Source organism: Dromaius novaehollandiae, chromosome 17, assembly GCF_036370855.1.
Source record: "Dromaius novaehollandiae isolate bDroNov1 chromosome 17, bDroNov1.hap1, whole genome shotgun sequence".
Taxonomy (NCBI): Eukaryota; Metazoa; Chordata; class Aves; order Casuariiformes; family Dromaiidae; genus Dromaius; species Dromaius novaehollandiae.
In genome coordinates this window covers 2192362-2212727 of record NC_088114.1, presented here as the reverse complement: position 1 = coordinate 2212727, position 20366 = coordinate 2192362, and the positions used below count along the sequence as shown (strand labels likewise).

The following is a 20366-nucleotide window of genomic DNA, read 5'->3' as shown; positions in this document are numbered from 1 at the left end:
GGGCAGCTGATATGTAGCGTTTCAATTTCCATATACAAATGTGGAAAGAGCTTCCAAGAATATAGGGGCCAGTCTAACTACAATTTCTAAAAATCATCTACTCTGTTGATTATGTTGCAGTCAGAAGATTATAGCTTGGTCACTTGGTGCAAATTTGGTCTGCTTTAATTGGTGTATGTGCAATTCTAGTTTATCAGAAGATTGCTCCAAAAAGGTTAATCCTTATGAGCCATGCCAAAGTTTCCAGAGTAGGAAGAAAAGTTTCCCTATTGCACAGAGCTTGCTGTTTGCTCTGTGGTGGTAACATACTGTTCCAAGTCTTATTTGCAAGCATACATCAGTACTAGCTCTGTAATGGTCACAGAATCCAATTTCCCAGGGAGGAAGGGATGGGGTCCTGGCTGCTCTCTCTCGGAGCAGACACTGTACAGGCAGTTGCATATAGGCCTCTTCCAACATCCCTCTAGCATGCTTTCGTCTTGACCTTGGGTGAGCTGCCAGAGTTGAGGGAGGAAACATGATTGCCTGGGTCTGTCAGTCCTTATTCTCCTGCTGACCTTGCAGCAAGCTGATTCTGCTTACAGCAGTGCTGCTTCTCTCTTGCAGAAGGTTTTTCTTTCCCACTTTCTATGGTTGAGTTCTGTCACTGCCTTTTTGGCCAACCTCTTTTGAGAGCCTTAGGTGGAAGAAGCTGGAGTAGAGCCTGAAGGGTTTCCTTGGTATTATCCTTGTGATGCCTGGATTCAGTTTTAATGAGCAAATTCCTCAGCACAAGGGGAGCAGGACCGCATCAAGGAGTGTTGCCTGTTGCAGTGAAAGAGTATTTCCAAAACAGGACTTGTTGAAAAGGACTCTGCATTACCAGTGCTGCTCTAAGATCATCTGTCTTGAGCAGGCCTGAGACTTTCATTTCTGAATTTAAACCAGAGAGCTCCAGAGATGTCTGTTTACTGCCCTGCACTGCTTTGCTTATATCTCAAGGGCATAACAATAGAAGAACAGGCAAAAAGGCCGTAAGTGTTTGGTATGACAATAGATTTCCTAGGATGCCAGCTGGAAACAGAACGGAACAAATACGCTGAACACAGCGTTCAGCCTTAAATGAGGCTCTGATCTGGGGGGAGTGGGAGCTTTATTGCAGAGAGTATAACACAAATGTGCTCTTCTCAGTGAGATTTATCTTACCCTGTTAGCAAAGACTGTTTCTGTTGGGAAAAGAATGGTTTCAGATAAATCCTATTTGTCTGTTAAAGAGGTATATTTTTTTCATTTCATCTAAATTACTGGGAGTTTTTGTGTTTTTTTTTTTTTTTTTTAAGTTTTGTACGTTCCTGTTCATGATCAGTATTAGCAGAGAAAAAGTCAGAAATGCCTTTGCCCTCTCAGCTTCCTGGATCTTACTATTTGCCTTTTCTACTCAATGATTCTGAGCCACAAAGCAAGATATTTAACTTCTTAATGTTGCTGTAAGTCCAGGCAGAGACATTTTGCAATACAGCAAGGTTTCTTCCACTCCTGTAGACCCTGATCTCGCTGTGAGTTCCTTTAGAAGGACACCTTTATTATTCAGGGAAGTTGCACTTCAGTGTGATGTTTCATAAATATAGAGCTCTTTACAGGATTGAAAGCATCACCTAGTGTCTGTTTGAACAGAACTGATAGATCATTGTCACATCTGCTCGTGGATCACTGGCTACCCAAAAGGAGGGATTTTATTCTGTTGACAATTGTTTACATAGAGAAGTAATCGTGGGAAAATGCTTATTTTTGGTTGTCCTCGACAGCTGGGCAGAGCGAAAGAGCGACAGCTGGCATCATGTGAGAGCCGGCAGCGTCCAGAGATGTACCAGTCCAGCCTGAAAAGTCGTTTTTGGAAAACTGCCTGTTGCTTATGAAAAAGGGGAAAATCCGTGGCAACTTCATGCTGCAAATTAAAATGGGTTTTGTAGTGACCTCTAGTGGGGAGAGGAGCCCCTATAAAGGGGGTGCTGAAGAGCCGGATTCGAGGCTTAGAGTTTATTGCTTTGTCTTAAAACTCAGCGTTCGGTCTTTCGCTGATATCTTCAAATCATCAAGTGAGGCCGTAAACATAAACCCCATCACGGTGTGAGTGCTGACAGCATATTAGATAATTCATTAAACAGGAATGTTATGATCCCTGCCCAAGGAGGAGGGCAAGCAAACAGACCGGACATGTGATACTTGGTATCAGTGGTCACAACTTTCACTCCGTTAACTCTCTGGAAGAAGCATGCTTTGGAGAAAGCACAGTTTGCTGCTCGCGTGACAGAGGTAAAGCAGGAAGAAGGAAAGCAAAAAACACAAAGCAAAAAGTAAAAACGCTTTTGGAGTAAAACCACTTGGATTTGTAGGCTGGTGTTAAGGAAATCCAGCAGCTCTGGCAGGTTGGGATGTTTTGGGGTCGAGTGGAGGAGCCCCAAGAAGATTTTCAGATTTTTGTGGTGGGAAGTGTGTCCTTACAGCTGGAGCCAGTAAATCTGGAGTCTGGTGACTGGCATGGCGCTTTGCTAGAGTTCAGGGTGCTTGCTTGACTAAATGGGTATGAGACTACTTGAAAGATATGCTGCGTCAGACAGTGTCCGCCTAAGGCTTTGATCTTTTATTTGCATGGGTAGTGTGTAGCATGTTTTTCAATGCTTCTAAAATAGCAGTGGCATCCTAACTGATCCTTCTCTTCCCCTGTACATTAATGTCTTCTGTTCTATGGTATTGAAAACAAAGAAACAGCAAGAACTAACTTTGGAGCATGTTGAAAAAATAAATTCTGAACATCTGGCAAAGATAAGTAACTTTTCGCAAAGTTTCTAAGAAAAGTTGCAGGCCCTCCTTGCCAGGCCTTGTTTCTTTGTTATAAACTGGTACAAACTATGTCAAGCGAACTGGTCTGTGGCTCCTGACCTTTTTAGCCCTTTTTCAGGAGCTGCACATCTCATGAATTTGCGTTTTGATCCGATTTTTAGTTTGTCTTAGTTTTCAACTTTGATAGACAAATCCTTGTGGGAAAAGAAAAAGCTCTCATTGTAGCTGGGGATAGATTTTCTGATAGAGCTTGCTTCTCAGTAGGCAAGAAAGAAATCTCCTGACTCTTATAGTTAAATGATGAGGAAAGGAAAATAATCCCTTAAAAGAGCAGTCAGCAGTGTCTTGCTGGGGTAACGCGTACTGATGAATCCTGCTGAGGTATCTCTTACTGATGATGATATTAGGTGAGTGCAAAACTTCCAGTAAACTCTGAGAACTGGGGTGGGGGACAGGGTGGTAACCAGGGCTATGACAGTGCAATTGGCTGACCTCAGCCTTTGGCTCAACAGTAGCAAAATGCTGAGAAAATCTGAGCACAACATAGCCCAGTAATGAGATTTTTTTTTTTTTGTCTAACAGGGAACAGAGTGTTGCTTACCAATTAACATACTGGTGAAAGAATTAGGCTAGGGAAACCTGATCAGCTAGATAGCAACTGTGGTTTCGGGCTTATTCTTTCATGTTTCTAGGCTTGGAAAGAAGGTAAGATGCTCTTGTCCAGTTTGTATTGAGTTCTTGTTCAGAATGACAAATCCACCTTAAGTGCAAGCAGGCATTGTTTATACTAAACATTTCTAGTAAAATGATAAACTCTGTTAACCTTGTCAGATAGCCACTGTGTCATGACCATATCAGAGTGAAAAATGAGTATCAACTGTTTGGGGGAAAAAATAAGGGGAAATATCGTTTCAGTTCTGTACTTCCTTAGGTCAGTCTAAGTTTAAAGTTTTTGGTGTATAGTTTAAATTCTTTGTTTGGCCTGGCCCAGGGTATCTGCAGAGGAAGGCGGGTTTCAGAACATTCTTATTTTGATTAATATTGTATAGCTTTTGTAAGCACCAAAGTCATTCAGGCATTCTTTTTGCTTGTGATAATTCTGCTGAACTACTGCTTTACCCTGGGACAAAAATCTGATGACTTCTTATTCAGACCATCAGGAATAACTTGAAAACCTTATGCAGGCTGAAAGAAAACAACAGTGTAGAGAAAGGTAAGTGGGTTCATATGCAATACACCCTAAAAGAGGTCGTATGGGATACTCCAGAAGAGAACGCGCTTCCACTGTGGTGCAGTAACTCACAGGGATTGGGACTTAATGTTTGGCAGTTAGGTACCACTGACAAATGACCAAGATAGGGTGAAAATGTCCAGGTAGGTCTAACTCGGGTCAGAATAGTTTAGGTGCGTTAACAGTGGTCTGGTACTAGTGGCTGCTGACTCTGATTTGTTGCCACATATCCGATGAATAGATAACTTGATGGCTTACTAGAAAGAAGCACTGGCACGTTCTGTAACCACTGAATATACGTGGAGTGAAGATTATTTTGGGAGGTTGTGTTTCTGCAGCGCGAAGCTTAGCGTTAGCAGCAAACTGTGGGATAGCTGGGAGTAGGGCAGTATAGCATCTAATGCTGAAATTTGCCCTGGTTTTGGTGCATTATTACACATGGGAGATGATCCCTCTACATACATGGGGTTTGTATTCTCTCAACACCTAAGTGCTAGTGGCTTCTGCTAGAGATGTGGAATAAAGGGCTAAAAACACCTCTGGTCCTATCCAGTATGGCTGTTCTTTATATTACTAGCATTTGTATTTTTCTGAATCTTCCCTGTTGTAGCCAGACACAGGCCTCTGTTCTAAGAAGGGGTCTGCAGTTAAATTCAGAGATGCCTCTTACCTGGTAAGACATGCTTAAGTTTGAGAACTCATCCAACAACCCTGATTTCCTAACCTTGATTGCTTTCAATTCTCTGTCACTGGATCCTGTTTGATTACAGTTTGAATGCTCATTTGAGAGATGCATATCTTTACTGGTCTGGGATGATGGTAAGTCACTTCTGTTCTTGACCCTGAGCTAACAGACAGCTGCCCTGTTAAGCCCAATAAACGTTTGTACAGCTTGGTGAGGTCTTGGGAAAGCTGTGTGCCCTGCCAGCCTGGGCAAGTTGCTCTTGTTTGCAGCCAAGCTCCAACCTCAGTTGCCGTTGTATCAAGATAAGAAAGTCAGGATGATTAAAACAGAAATTTGTCTGCTAAATGGTGAAGAAAATATTAGGGCAAAAGCAAAGGAAAGAAGGTAAATATTTATTTCTATGCTCTTGTGTTTTGATTATGAAATGTATACTTGTCATTCAGAATATTCATCCTGTGGCTACTTATGGGGAGCAGATAGGTTTTTTTCTAAAAATGCTTTGTCTTTTAGTAAGAAAACATCTATAGATTGTATTGCCAAATAATATTGAATACTACTCAGATGAGATAGAAACTTATCTAAAAAGATTACTCTAGTAACTTGCTTTATAGCAGTCCATTTGTCCTATTTGCAACTTAGTGAAGTTGCAAGATGATTAAAGTCTTTGCAGAATAGATTTTGATTTGGATGTCACCATGGCAACTGTAGATTCTCAGTACAAAATCAGGTATGAGTGAATGTCCTGTCACGTGTATTAATCCAGAACAGAGAGAACTGAAATGATTACAGTTATTCCAGTTAGAATGGTCTTTCAGAGTGCAGTATTGTCATGTCTTCAGTGACTTTGCAAACCTGTAATCCCTTTGGGAAATGTCACAGCTACTGGTGTGACTAGCAGTCTGGAAACACCAGCATTAACAAGTATTGAACTAGCTACTTGGTTCAGAGTGAAAGTAGTAATGACTAGTGGTTTGAACACCCCTTAGCTGCTGCAACTTTTGTAGAATCAAATTCGGTATTTAATGTGTGAGACACGATGAATAGAAGGGTGGTGTGTGCGTGTGCGTTTTACTATTTGCTTGGGGGTCTGTGGGGTGTGGATTTTGGTTTTGTTTTGTTTTTTGGTCTCCTCCCTTGCCTCCAGTATTCCTGGTAGGAACACAACCAACTGGAGTTAGTGAATGTAGAAGGCAAAAAAAGTAATTACTTGTCCTTGAAGTTAGTGTTGGTATAGCTGTTTGTTTTGCTTTGTTTTTTTTAACTACAATAGGATTTAAATAGTATGTGGTTAGAACCTCTTTTCTCCTGAATATCCTGAATACACAGCTCAGATCTCTCCGTGAAATAAACTGATCTGAAGAACAGACTGTACTAAAAGTGGGACTAATGTATTAAAATTCCTGCTCGAGAGCTGACTATTCTGAGCTTCCCTAAATGATTTATTTCGGTCATAGAGTGTTACGAGGCTGGTCCTTTGCTTTTCATTGTAGTGAAATTCTGCTTCTAAATCCAGCAATACTTAGTGTCCAAAGTATTGTTGTGTTCAGCCGGTGCTATGCAGACTCTTCCCAAAAGCCCACTTCCAAAGTCGGAGTTTGCCAAACTTTATGATAAACATTTTACACTGTGCCTACTTACAGTTTACAAAAGTTTTGCTAAAACAGAAAAAAGCAACGTGGCATTGGCCGCCACTGTCCTTTTAATGCTTGTTCCAAACCTTACACATGATATTCTTGAGCAGTGGAGCAGCAAAACGTAAAAGCCCAGTGTCATAAAGGGCAATATGAAAATAGCAAAGATGCTAGACTTACGCACGCCCCCAAATCTGAAGAACTGCTGTATACATTCAACTGATGATCACTTAGCCAGTTTCTCTCATCTAATTTGCAAAGTCCAGGAACTGATAAAAGGTAGGTTGCTCAAAATATATTGCCTTCATTCCTGTCATAAGGAAAATATTTTATGCATTAGAGTAGGAATTTTTCTCTTAACCAGGTAATCTTTGGTTTTTAGTAATAATAAAACCACTATGGCACACTTATTACTATAGAATGAAGGATATCCTGTTTGCCTATCTGCTAGCATGAAATTATCAGCTTGGTTTTTACTTTAATAGTTAACATGCAGTTAATTCTTACGTAGCCTGTGAAACATAAGCTTGATCTTCAACAGTGAGAAGTATTTTCAACATAAAGTCCACTTCCATGATAGAGTCAGGAGTGGAGCATGCAAAGAAATTGTGATATTTTGTCAGTGATTTCCTTTTTGCAACCTTCAGCTTTTTGAGAAAGGAGAATGCCAGTAAAGGTGTAACTGTTATTTCAAATCGCTGTTTAATTGCAGTTCTATCGAATAGATGGAATAGCATCTCACTGCACAGATCTCTTGCTGGTGTGTGGAGACATCTGCTGCCCAAATGTAAAAGTTGACTTTGATCTGCTTGTGGACAGCATGAATAATAGTGAAACAGTCTTGTTCAGCGTAGTATTGTGGGAATTTTTTTTCCAAAAGATCAAGTCAAATGCAGCTTTATCTGGAGACTCTCCATTTTCATAATTATATCTGTGTTAAGTAGTTGCAGGTGTTGTTAACAACCTGTCTGGTATCTTCCACTGTTACCTGCCAGTTTAGTGCTTGAAACTGCTTTGTCTAAATTGAGTTAATAAACTATCTGAGATCATAACTGGATCTTCAGAGCTAGGTTTGTTTTTAAACGGCTGTTCTAATGTGCGGGGCTGCCTGGAAACTTTGGTCTTCCTCTCTGATTGTAGTAATGAGCCTCAGACTTCTTGACTGTAAAGATGTTAGAGTGCAAACTCGCATGGTGTGAAACTCCCGTCTTTGGGAGAGTTGTTGATAACAGCTTGGATAACTCTCTTTTGGGAACAATCTGTGCAAAGTTGACTTGGCCTTGAGCAGTGAGGAAGGAAGTCACTTAACTGACCCTAAGGGTCACTATCAGTGCTCTCCTAACACTGTGAACTCTTCATATAATCTTTGTATTGTAGAAGGAAGAAGTGGAAGATAACGCTGATGCAAACATGGAAGGGGCTCTGATAGCCCGGGACAGAGTCGGGGTGCAGGACTTTGTGCTTCTGGATTCTCACACCAGCGAGACTGCTTTCCTGAACAATCTTCGCAAACGATATCAAGAAAATCTCATCTATGTAAGTCTGCATGTTTTAGCATCAGTGCTGATCTTATGAATTCATGTAGCCCACTGTAAGTTAAATGTCTCTAAGTGTAGGCTTGCTAGTCAGTCTAGGAAGAGCTGTAGATATATATATTAAAATTGTTGCACATCTAGGTGGGAGTAGGTAATGCTGCAGAGGCAGGAAGAATTATCGATACAGAGAATAAATGTACTTCCCAGCATTGGTTTCCTCATGCTTTGAGACAATAAACCTTGTTTAGATGTTCATGGTACCGAGCAGAGTGATTATTCAATAGTAGTCTGCCCATTTTAGCTAATGAAAACAACAGTCTCAACCTGCTCTGATTTTGCTTATAAAGATCCAGATTATACGCATCAGATAGTAAAGGAATGGGAAAGTGAAACACCATGTTTGAAAGCAAGACAGCACTGAATGTCATACCTGACCTCTCGGAGAAGTGCTGAGTACTTCACAGGGTAACCTGAGGGAAGCCTTCACAGCCACCTTCACTTTCTCAACAGCCCTAAGGTTATATATTGACTTACAGCAGTAGCTGGGTGGAGGAACAGGACTACGACTTCCAAACATGCGCTCTGTAAGTAAGGACTGATGTTTGCGTGACAGTAATGGAAAGCATTAAAGAAGAGTGGTGAAGGTAGAACAGGGCTACTTTGGCATGCTGAAAGTGTATACAAATTATGGAAAAGGTAATTTCTGTCCTAAAATGTGTTATTTGATCACCTTTCATGGTCAGCAAGGAATTTTCTGTGTTGAACATTTTTTCTATGGAATAGGTAGGTATCCTATTTAGCTTTCCTTCAGAGTATTAGTTATTGGTCATTTCCAACGATTTAGTAAAACGGAGCTGGTATAGTTAGTGCATTGTTATATTCATTTTAATCCAAGCAGGAAAAAAATCCCATAAGCCTCATGAGCTATCAAGACTTTTTAATTAAAAATGTGAGGGTCTAAGCTTGTGTTTATTGTTTGACTCCACTCTTAACTGGGTAGGTTTTGAAACAGGTTTAATGTTGGCTTTGAGGCTTGGAAATAGCGAAGCCTGTGGATTTTTCATAACAAGTTCTGTCCCATCTTTCCTGGTTGTTTTTGTTTGTTCTGATGTACTTGACCTGATTTTCAGGAGCTGTTATTCTTTCCCCCTGTAGACATATATTGGTACCCTTCTTGTATCTGTCAACCCTTACAAAGAGCTGGATATCTACACAATGACACAGATGCAGCTTTATCGAGGAGTAAACTTTTTTGAACTGCCACCACATCTGTAAGTAGAACCCCTAGGGTTTCAATATAAATTAATATACTGGATTGTCTCTGTAATGTCATGCACTAGCAACAAGGATGTGTGTCCAGAGTCCCTAGGTTTGGTGAATGCTGATATTCATATCTTTCTGTAGGTAGGGAAGTATTTGTCTCTCTCTTGCAGCTGACCATGAGAATGAAAAGGGAGCAAAGGATTGCAGAGGTGATGTCGGGAAATTGTAGGTGAAGAGACTCCAAGAGATAGTCTTGAAGTTACTATCCAGACTGGTGCTCCTTACTATATATGGTCTAGTCTGGTCACTGCCTGACTGTGTGCATGTGCAATCCAGTATCTTTTCTTTCAGTGGTCCAAAACATTCAAGTTGTCTTGGCCTGCCCTCTGAGGCCCTGTGTCAGTGCAGGCAACCAAAAGATAAGCACAGTGCTTGTGAGCTGCCTCCACTTGGACTTCCCAGGAGGGAAGGAAATACAGACTTCAGAATTCTGAGCCAGAATTTCACCTTTTGGTGGCAGGAAGTTGCTGTGTTTTTGTGAGGTGTGTTTGGGGGCATTCGTTTTGGTTTGGTTCCCTGCTCCATTGGCATATTTGGTGAATGCAACATTATTGATTAACTTTGTATCTGTCTTTTTATGCAGAAGTTGAGATTTTCCTTGTGCAGAAGTCAAAACTGGCTTGTCTGCTTGAGAGGAGGGATTCCCTACTGTGTGCAGACTATATTCACCAGAAATACAAGCAGCCCATAAATCCTGTAGCAAGAGTGAAGAAAGAACAAGCTTTATCTGCCCTTCAAATACAAACTAGGTTTTTACTGTGAGACCTTGAGTCACAGACTTTTGTTCTGAGTGCTGCCTTCTTGTTGTGTCCACTGCCTGTAACGTTAGTTAGCCAAGCAGTCTGTACTTCTGAAAAACCTGCAGGCTTTTGATGCTCAGCTTCCTGTCACCATTTCTAACGTGCACTTCTCATCTGAATATTTCTTGTGATTCTTGTGCAGATATGCCATAGCTGACAATGCCTACCGGGTAATGTGCAGTGAATACAACAATCATTTCATCCTCATCTCTGGGGAGAGCGGAGCTGGGAAAACAGAAGCGTCAAAGAAGATCCTGCAGTATTATGCAGTAACCTGTCCAACTACAGAACAGCTGCAAATAGTCCGTGATCGTCTGCTACTTTCCAATCCCGTTCTGGAGGTAAATAAATAAGTTCACAGGACAGAAGTGTTGGCATCTATGATGCGTGTGTACACACTTGCACTCACAGATGGCCTCCAATTTTGTATTGTTTCGTGCTTGCAGGGAACAGAAAGTTAGCCTCTTGTTAGCACAGCCTCTGACAGAATTCTTAGGATTTAATATCACTGAGTGTTTAGGAATTCAAACTTGTTTTTCTACTGGAGGGTTTTATGCTGCAATGTCTTCCATAGTATTAAAATAGTTCATCCCTTCCCATAAGGCAAGTGTTATATAATGGGGCATAGTTAACAAGTTCCACAAAAGAAATAGGAAATGATAGAGATCACTTAATGAAGTCTGAATGTGCAGATTACTGAAACTTCTTTGAGCACCCGTGCCTGTCCCATTAGAAGCTTAATGTGGGAAAAAAAGGTGAGTAGCTGAAATGTTGCTGAAGGCAGTTACTGCTGAAATCCTGCCCTGAGTGGTCAGAGCTCTCTGGCTGGGAAGAGGAAGCCAGCACACACTGACCTGCCAATGTTTGTTCTTTGGTTGGTCCCCTATGATCATGTATCTTAGACTGGTTGACCGAAATGTTCCTTATCGAGAGTGACAGTAACTTAATGTAAGCCCTTGATGCATATGTGTACTCCAAGAACCAGCAGGCAAAGACAAATGGAAGCACAGAATACGTGGCATGTGAGCGGATGGATACCACTCAGGAGAATGTATGGGTAGAGCTTTAGAAAGGCAATTTAGTGAATGCAGCATAAATATCAACGTGCAGTTTCACAAGTTTCAAAGCTGATGTGTAAGGTAGCTGAAACTGAGAGTACAAGGAATCTGTACACCGTATACCAATTCCTCCTGACTTCAGTTACAGAAGATAAAATATATATATATATATATATAATGTGTGTAGCTGAATTACAGATTAAAGGTAGAGAAATACATTAGTTTAGTTCTTTAATCCCACTAGATTCAGTACTAGGACTCAGCTGATGCAGCAAGTCTTTGTTACTAGAACTTTGTCCTGTCTTGGATGTTAGATTCTCAGTAGAATGAGAAGTGACTTGATTTATCTATTTATCCGTAGGCTTTTGGAAATGCAAAAACTCTGCGTAATGACAACTCCAGTAGATTTGGGAAATACATGGATATCCAATTTGATTTTAAGGTGAGAACAAACTTAATGGACCAGTATTAAAACAAGCTGTATCAGTGAACCTCTTGGATGCTTACCAGGCAGCATAAGATTTATCGATTAAGGGTTACTTACACTGCAGATTTCTGACCTCATTTTTACAGGTCTTGCATTCTGTGAGTGAGGTGGCTAGTTATATATCTTGAAAGCTTTCTGTATTACTGGCAACACTGCCTGTACTCAGTGGAAAGGTAATATAGATTGCTGTAAAATAGGTTATATTAGAAGGACAGCAAACTCCTTGGGTACAGCATATACTGCTGTTGGAAACTTTTAAACTAAGAAAAAGACAGCAGATAAATAATGACAGATATGCTCCTCCTGACACTGTTCCTTGTGGTGGCTGTTTCTCCACACCTAGGAACAAGAACGTTATTTATATTTTTTGGTGTTGATCTGGTTACTTTATTTTCCTAGGGAGCTCCAGTAGGAGGGCACATCCTCAGTTACCTAATTGAGAAATCCCGAGTCGTCCATCAAAACCATGGAGAGAGGAATTTCCATATTTTCTACCAGTTACTGGAGGGTGGAGACAAGGATCTTCTTTGCTGGCTTGGGCTGGAGCGCAACCCTCAGAAGTACTCTTATCTCATACAAGTTAGTGAGAGTTCCTCCCTGTCTCTTCATTTTACATCTGGAACTGTAGGGATCTGAAAATACAGTTTTCTTCACTTGTTGAGACTATTCACTGGTGAACTGCTAAGAGAACCCACTGTGCATCATATTATAGTGAAACTTGCAGACAGACTGTTTGCAAAGATGTTTGCTCTGGGATTGTTGTACACCATTCTACCCTGCTTATTTTTGTAGCAGTAACTGTTCAAGCTGTGATGGTCTAAGGATGCAAGCGATAAACAGCTTATAAGGGATAAAATATTTCACTGGATCCACTGATACAGCTGCGGGGATAGAAACAAGCTTTTGGCTGATATGGCCCAGTGACAGCAAGGCTAGCAGAATTAAAAAAATAAAATCACTTTTTTTATGACAACAAGTTGTGCTTTGTATAAAGGCACCTCTTCTAAGGGTCCTTTGTAAGACTCTCATATAAAATGAGTGTCTCAGGACTTAGGGTTTCATTCATATTGTACAGGTTCATAAAATGCAGTGTACCATTCATAGTAGTGTTGTTGGAGTTTCTTCCTTGGTGAAGAAGAATATTTGGGCAAAAGATATTACTATTATTATAAACACAGTAGATGACTTTAAGCCCAAGCTCTTCTCAAAGCTTCACCATTTTATAGTAATCACTGTTTAGACTCTATGTTTCAAGTGATTGTTGCTGAAAGACATGATCAAATGAGTCACGTTCTGGATTAGCAAAAGTGAAACCAGTTGTTATAGCTAAACAGTTCCAAAGTGCATCTACGCAAGCTGAGGAAATTGGAGAAGAAAGTGTTATGCCTAGGCCAGACTGTGCTTGTTGATGATGCAATTGCTTTACCAGTGAATTATACTAATTATCTTTCTTTTACTGTCTAGGGTCGATGTGCCAAAGTGTTTTCCATTAATGACAAGAATGACTGGAAAATAGTCCGCAAAGCTTTTTCTATCATCGACTTCAGTGAAAAAGATATAGAGGTATACACAATAAAGGGGACTGAGCCTACCAAAGGGGATTTAAGTAAGGAAAGCACTGCTGTTTCTCTCTAAAAGTGATGGAAACATCCTTGCTTGGGAGAGGTGTTAAGAATGGAATTGCACAGCCTTTTTTGGGAGGTGGGGTGCAGGTGGGTGAAGAGCTCTATTGCTTGACACAGCATGGTGGCAACTGATGGCAGCATGTCTCTGAAGCAGGTTATCTAACTTGCTTCCTTCGGCCTAGACATGCTTTATCATCATGAACAGTGAAGATCACTACCATTCCACAGAGCTGTAGGAAACTGTTTTTTAATAGTTCATCTCTTGTTTTTAGCATCTCTTTGGAATTGTTGCCAGTGTCCTGCACTTTGGGAACATTCAGTTTGAAGAAGATAGCAATGGACATGCCATCATTCGCAATGGCACTCAGATCAAATGGATCTCAAAGGTATCTCTCTCCTCTCAGATAGTGTCTGTTTCTGTATGTCCTAATTGAGCGGGAGATCTGTTCCTAGAAGCAGAATGACTGCTGTATAAATACCCAGCTCTTGCTATAAATTATCTTGAGTTGTAGGGCCCCTTTTTTCCATAGCCCAGGGTGAGAGAACACTTGGATGAGCATCCACGGCTCTCTGTAATTTTCTTGCTTGCTGTTGCTCAGTGGTGAGCATAACTGTGATCTGCCAGTGCTGTTACCTTCCAGAAATGAGTGGGAATGGATAATGGGGGGTTATGCCTTCACAGAAAAGTGGTTTTTAGTTCATAGGAAAACCATTTCCTCCCCACACTATGCTACTTCTTTAAGCAGGAGACCGCTGGTCATATTTTGAGTACAAGTATTTCCTTCTCTGCAGCTACTGGGTGTGCACTTGTCGATTCTGCAGGAAGCTCTCACCCATCGGAAGATTGAAGCCAGATCTGAGGAGGTATTGACTAGACCACTGTAACTCCAGCCAGCTGGAAGGCAGCCTCATCTAGTGTTAGTGACAGATGAGGAGCTCTGTTAAGTGTCACAGTAAAACCAGATCCCTCTGAGTGTCTTTCTCCTCATCCATATTACCTTCCTCTGTTAGCCTGAGACTTTAAACTAAAAATATATTCCCATTATTAGAGTATTTATTGATGAATGAGGTAATAACCCATATTTAAAAAGTCAGTAATGGGAGACTTGCAGGTAGCCACATGTTTGAGCCAATTAATTTCTTTTTGTTTAGTCCCTGGAGTTCTTCCTGGGAAACTGGGCTGTGTAAACAGAGGAAAGCACTGGCATAAACTGTTCTTTGAGCATTTTGTAATAAGATTAAAAGAAAAAGAAGAAATAAATGGAAGTCAGAAGACTTCTCCCTCCTTTCCTAAATTTGGTAGTCTCCAATCAATCCTGCTAGCACGTGGCTGCCTTCCTGTCTTGCCTTTGTGCATCATATGGAGGGCAATATACACTGGTGAAAGCTTCCTCAAATTAATGGATAAAAATGTTAATACTTTAGGGCAAACATTGGCTCCTATTATTTGATTGGTGATCTCTTGCCCCACAAAGGATGGAATATAAAGTAATCTGTGAAGTTCTGGGAAAAAAAATGGACTAAGAACTAATCTCTGATCCAGTCAAAACTGCTTTATATGGACAGTTGAGTGGGAAGTGTTCACAGCCATCATGTATTAAGACCAAGTGTGAACTTTCCTGGTGGAACTGAGAAGAGGCCTAAAGCTGGAGGTTCACCAGGCTGCAATAACACTGATGCCAAATAAAGTTGTAGATAGTTACAGTTCAAATAGGCTGAACACTGCTGTGTTGACTGCCTGCTCTCCAGTCCAGAACTGTGAACTGGATTTGCAGCTGTGTTATTTATCATGTCTGGCATACCTTAATTTCTTCTAGGTTCTAAGCCCACTGAATGTGGACCTGGCATTCTATGCTCGGGATGCGGTAGCGAAGGCGATTTATGGGCGGACTTTCACTTGGCTAGTCAACAAAATTAATGGCTCTCTAGCCAACAAGGTTGGTTTCTTGTCTAGGGTCCTGTGTACTTCTAACACACTGAGTAGTCTTTCTAGAATGAGGCCCGGCAGCTTCATCACCAAATATTTTAAACACTTGGTAGTTGATGCAGGGGCATCCCGGAGCATGGAGTTGGAAACCTGTGTTTAGTTAGGTGTGGAATGTGGGAGATATGTGTTAAATAGCCTGGGCAGTGCATTACGTGCTTAAATGTGGTCACTGTATTGGCACATGACGTGAAGCTGTCAGAAGAAGGAGAATTAAGAGATTAAATTTAACAGTGAAGAAAATGATATGAAACATGCAGAGAAGGAACATCAGCTGAAGCAGCAGCTCACTAAGGAAAAATGGTGTCTCTGACAGGACTCAACCCGGAAAACTGTTATTGGTCTCCTGGATATCTATGGGTTTGAAGTACTGGACACAAACAGGTAACAGCTCCTGGGGCTGTCTGTCCTCATGCTAATGTGTGTGCGTGCTGAAGTACTACATGGCTCCTTGAGCTTAGTCTTACCTCAGCAGGACAAGCTACACATGAGTGCATGGTCTGAAATGCACCAAATTAGCTCAGCTTTGTGATGAAAGCTTTAGCTCAGATTGCTTGCCTGGATTTGAGCCATTGGTACAACAGTGTAGAAAGAATATATGCCATATACACACTGTTAAATGAGGAAACTTTAAAGCTTTGAAAGCCACAAACACACAGAAAATAGCTTTCTTTGGTCAAACATAGTTCTGTCAGTCTTGAGGACTTCAGGCCCCCAGTGTGCCTTCAGGTGAAAGGATATTGCAGAAATGTCAGCAATGTCACCTGCCAGAGTTGTTGGTATCTCTGACTTGAATGAGCTCTCTGATAACTGGTCCAGCATCCTGGGAAGGTGCTGGGACTTCAGGATTGCAGTACAGCTGATAAGGTTCATATCTAGCAGAGAGGGAGACAGGCCTGAGCACAGGTGGTGTGTGTGTGTGGTGGGTTTTTTTGTTTTTTTGTTTTTTTTGTTCTGTTCTCAGAGCTCTCTGATCTGGTTACAGTTTTAAGGGGTAGGTAGGGAAAAGGGAGCGAGTGTTTAAAGAAAATCCTTTAGCTCTCTTTATAAAACATTGTGGGGTTTAATCTGTATAGAAGTAGACTGTTTGATTGGAAAAGAGTGGGTGGTGGGTGGGGGAAGGAATAAAACTATGCCCATGAAATACTTGGATTAATGCTCATTTAACCACTCTGAAGCTTTGAGCAGTTCTGCATTAATTACTGCAATGAGAAGCTTCAGCAGCTGTTGATCGAGATGACCTTGAAAGCAGAGCAGGAGGAATACGAGCTGGAAGGAATAGAGGTAATTCATTATTCCCTTTTTCTCTTTGAACAGCCATTATGCTGAATGCTGTTGATCATCGATGAAAAGGACAACTTGTTTTTTATTTGCCCTGTTTGCTTCTACCCATGTGTAAAACTATCCTCTGTGTATATTTATGTTCCCATTTTAAAGACTGCTTCCTATGTGAGTCTGTTCTGCTTCAGTATGCCTTCAGTTTTTTCTACCCAGCAGACCCTTTCATTCCCAAATCTGGACAGTTCATCTTTGCGTTATTAATGTGGGAAGTACAAGATGACTGTGGATCTTATTTTGTAACCCTTTTTTTCCAGTGTAGTTTAGTCTGGACTTAATTTACACTGTCTAAGAAAGGAACAGGATATTCCCCAAAACTCAAAAGGTCAGCAGTGAAAATGTCCCTGTAGAAATAAGAGATCTACAGCGCAAAAGACACTGAAGGATTGAGTGTACTAGTGTAGGGAACAAGGGAATGGTCTGGGCTGCTGAAAGGGGGAAGACTGTGTGATCAGGTGATAATTCACTATGCTGCCGTCTTTCCTCCAGCAGCCTGGATAGTTCCAATTCCCTACACCGATCTTCAGTAGGACCAGAGAATCTAGCTCCAAAGAACTGAAAAACTGCACAGGAGAAGACCTTCTCTAAAACTGTTCTTCCTTTTTCTTCCTAATTCTAGTGGGAACCAATTCCATATTTTAACAACAAGATCATCTGCGACTTGGTTGAGCAGAAATATAAAGGAATAATCTCCATTCTGGTAAGAACAGTGTTTGTGCTATTTAAATTAGAATGCCCGTGCCTTATTGTGTATACCTCACAATCATATATATTTTTTCCTCTAATTATGTGAGGGGTCTGCATTATTTAGAATATAAACAAATAGACCTTGAAAGCAAAGACACAGAAGATTAGTGCAGAATCCTTGCTTGCTAATGAGTTGTGGATTTTGGAGAAAGCACACTGCTTACACAGCAACTCTGAGTGCTTGATCAGGGAGGTCGAGACCATTCTCTTCACTTTTTGCCTAGAGACAAACTGAGGCAGTAGTGGACAGAAGTGAGGTGCCCAAAGCTACCTAGCTGGCTGTAGCCAGTAGCAGGGATGAGACCCAAGCCTTTTCTGAGTACCATTCACAGCCTTTCCTGACAGCCTGTATTGCATTAGGCAATCGCAGAACACCAGGAATACTTCTAGCCATGGCTTCTCCATGCCATCTGAAGCCCGATATCCTGGCTCTTATAAAGATGAAAGAGGACTGCTCATCACATTTGTTGTTTGCTTATATGACTTGCTAGGCTTGATATCTAATGAATCAGAAGCCTTCAGCTAGGAAGGAGAAACCTGACAGCTGCCTACCTCCCGAGCTACTGATCTGACCCTTGTTTCCTTATTCTTTAAATGCATGCAAGCGCTCCTAAACCACTGCTCTAAAGGAGACCCGCTTTATGCCTTCATAGTGAGAGGAGGAGAAATGGGAGAGGCCGAATGCAGCTCTCTCCAGATCCTTTAATAAGGAGACGGTTTTGCAGTGCAGAGTAACCCTTTTTGCTCTGATTAAATATGCATAGGGAGACTAAGCGCAAAAGCTAATTACCATGATACATTCTAGAATGCAAACCCTAATTAGTAAGAAATCTAGTATGCTTCCTGAAGAAACTTGTAACCAAACTTAAAATTAAACTTTGCCTTGCCACTACCGCTGACTTGCTGACAAAGAGGAAAATTTTCATCACCTCAATGCAGAAGACAAAGGATTAGTAGTACACTGTAAGCCAGAGAGGATGCTACTGAAGCTTAGCATTAGTATCATATTACAATGATTGTTCTTTCAGGCAAAGCTTTTCTACACATAGAATATTTGTGGGAGCAGTAGGAGTTGTTTCTTGAGTTAGAAGAGAATATTCTATAAGCAGAATCCAGCTGTGTGATTCATGCAGACCAAGGGTCCTTTAGGTCCTTCTGGATTTTGGTGTCCAATAATATCATCTTTCACACTGTTATTTTTGCTTAAATGGGCTATAAGTAATAAAGGCTGAGGCAGAGCATTGCTGATTTGGAAAAAAAGGCAGATTTGACTTGACTTGATTTGACTTGACGGTTCTACATGAAACAGAAAAACAAAGCTCTAAATTTAACCAGGAAATTGCTTGTATAAAGTAGAACTCATTTCAAATTATAACAAAGGTCTTTGGTTTTGCGTAACAATGTTACACTAAATTATTAGTGAAGAGGAGGGTTGGCTGTTATTTACACATTGTTCAGAACAAAATTTTGATCTGCTGTTTCAGGATGAAGAATGTTTACGGCCTGGTGAAGCAACTGATTTGAGCTTCTTGGAAAAGCTGGAAGAGAAAGTAGGAGATCATGCCCACTTCGTGACGTATGCACTTATGCTCTGTATCCTACCGCAAAGGCAACTCTTCTCAAGGACCTCTCCAATACTCTGTTATGGGGAGGGAACACTTTTTCTTAGTACCAAAGAAAATCAAGATGAGCAGCCTGTCTACCATTGTAATGAGCTGCCCTGGTAGAGTGTGACCTGCGGTATTATGGGAGGGGGAATTTCTGTCTTTTTACCAGTGGGTTGCTGATCTTTGAGTCTGGTTTCATTCCACATTTGTGCCCTATATAAAAATTAGGGATTAATCCTGTGAATCGTAGGTGACTTTGACCCCCACTGACTTCAGGGAAAGTTGAATATACCGTGGAGAGGAGCTGAAGGCCCAGGCTGTGAAGTGTACATAAATATCTTTCAAGAGTCCATCTTGATAGGTCTGAGGAGTAGGAGTAGGGAAGAAATATGCTCTTGCTAGAATCTCCCAAACATGTGGCATTTTAGTAAATGTTTAATTTATAGTATTTGTGGATTCTGTTCTAGTGGCCAATTAACACATTCATACTAGATTGTTCTGGCAGTTCTTAACAGAAGCCTAATGAAAAACTGACTAGTTGTCAATTCAGAGTCAAGCTACTGAATTTACTGTTTGCAATATACTGTGTTTCTAGGTCTTTGAAGCTCATTACAATGAAATGAAAAACGTGTAGCCAAATTCCTTGTCACCACAGTGCGTCTTAATACTGTTCTGTCTGATTAAAAGCTTTAAACAGGAGTGCTAGAACTGCTTGCTTATACCATATCTGTATTTGGCAATACAATTGGAAGGAAATTTTAATATACTATTGTACTATTGTGATACACAACTCTGTGCAGTTTACACAGCTGAAACTTCAACTGTGAAGTTAACTTCTCCCCCCCCCCCCACCCCCCACCCCTCCTTTCTCTCCTCCAGGAGCCCTTACATTCTAAAATGTTCCTGCTATGGAAAACTTTGATTTTTGTTCTGGGGCAAAATAAGTCAAGCAATCATTCCCTCCTGATTTCAGTTTGAAATTGAGGAAGCTGGTGATATTTTTAGCATGTGTGAGATGAGAATATATTTAAATGAATGTTATAAAAGGAAATCTTATTACCTGCAGAATGAGCGATCATTTCCAAACAGCAATGGATAGATTGTAAATATTTTTGTTTCTGTGGTAATAGATGACTCCTGTTCTTCAGTACTGACTTCTGCTTTTATTTGTTCGGAACGGACAGGTGGATAATTCTCTGATTATGAGCTATAACTGTGTAGTCAGAGCTGTGTTAGTAGAAGTCTATTTAAAATCTGTTCCTATCTGTCATACAGCTGCTTTCTGTGCAAGTGAATTCCTACAAGCTGAAGAAATCTATTTGCCATTTTTTCTTCTTGTTTCTTTCTGCAGTCGCAAACTTGCAGATCAGAAAACACGAAAATCAATTGACTGGGTGGATTTCCGTCTCCTTCACTATGCAGGAGAAGTCACTTACTGTGCTGTCGGTAAGTGTGAACAGAATGTCAGTCTAGAAGTTACTTGAGCATTTAAACC

At 40.9% G+C, this 20366-nt stretch overlaps 1 protein-coding gene across 2 annotated transcripts in view; it reads left to right on the top strand.

Annotated features, from left to right (window-relative positions):
• Window positions 1-20366, top strand: part of MYO1H (myosin IH) — a 43868-nt gene that overhangs the window by 10035 nt on the left and 13467 nt on the right. Inside the window, exons 1-15 of one of the 2 annotated variants that reach the window (XM_064521883.1) lie at window positions 3921-4033; window positions 7745-7903; window positions 9058-9173; window positions 10168-10366; window positions 11445-11525; window positions 11970-12149; window positions 13035-13133; window positions 13468-13581; window positions 13988-14059; window positions 15013-15132; window positions 15496-15563; window positions 16358-16463; window positions 17137-17217; window positions 18749-18840; window positions 20223-20317. In XM_064521883.1, coding sequence (XP_064377953.1) covers window positions 7778-7903; window positions 9058-9173; window positions 10168-10366; window positions 11445-11525; window positions 11970-12149; window positions 13035-13133; window positions 13468-13581; window positions 13988-14059; window positions 15013-15132; window positions 15496-15563; window positions 16358-16463; window positions 17137-17217; window positions 18749-18840; window positions 20223-20317 — 1549 coding nt within the window. In that variant the 5' untranslated portion in view covers window positions 3921-4033; window positions 7745-7777. Of the gene's footprint in view, window positions 1-3920; window positions 4034-7744; window positions 7904-9057; window positions 9174-10167; window positions 10367-11444; window positions 11526-11969; window positions 12150-13034; window positions 13134-13467; window positions 13582-13987; window positions 14060-15012; window positions 15133-15495; window positions 15564-16357; window positions 16464-17136; window positions 17218-18748; window positions 18841-20222; window positions 20318-20366 lie in introns of those variants that run through there. The other variant, XM_026114584.2, reaches the window with a different exon arrangement.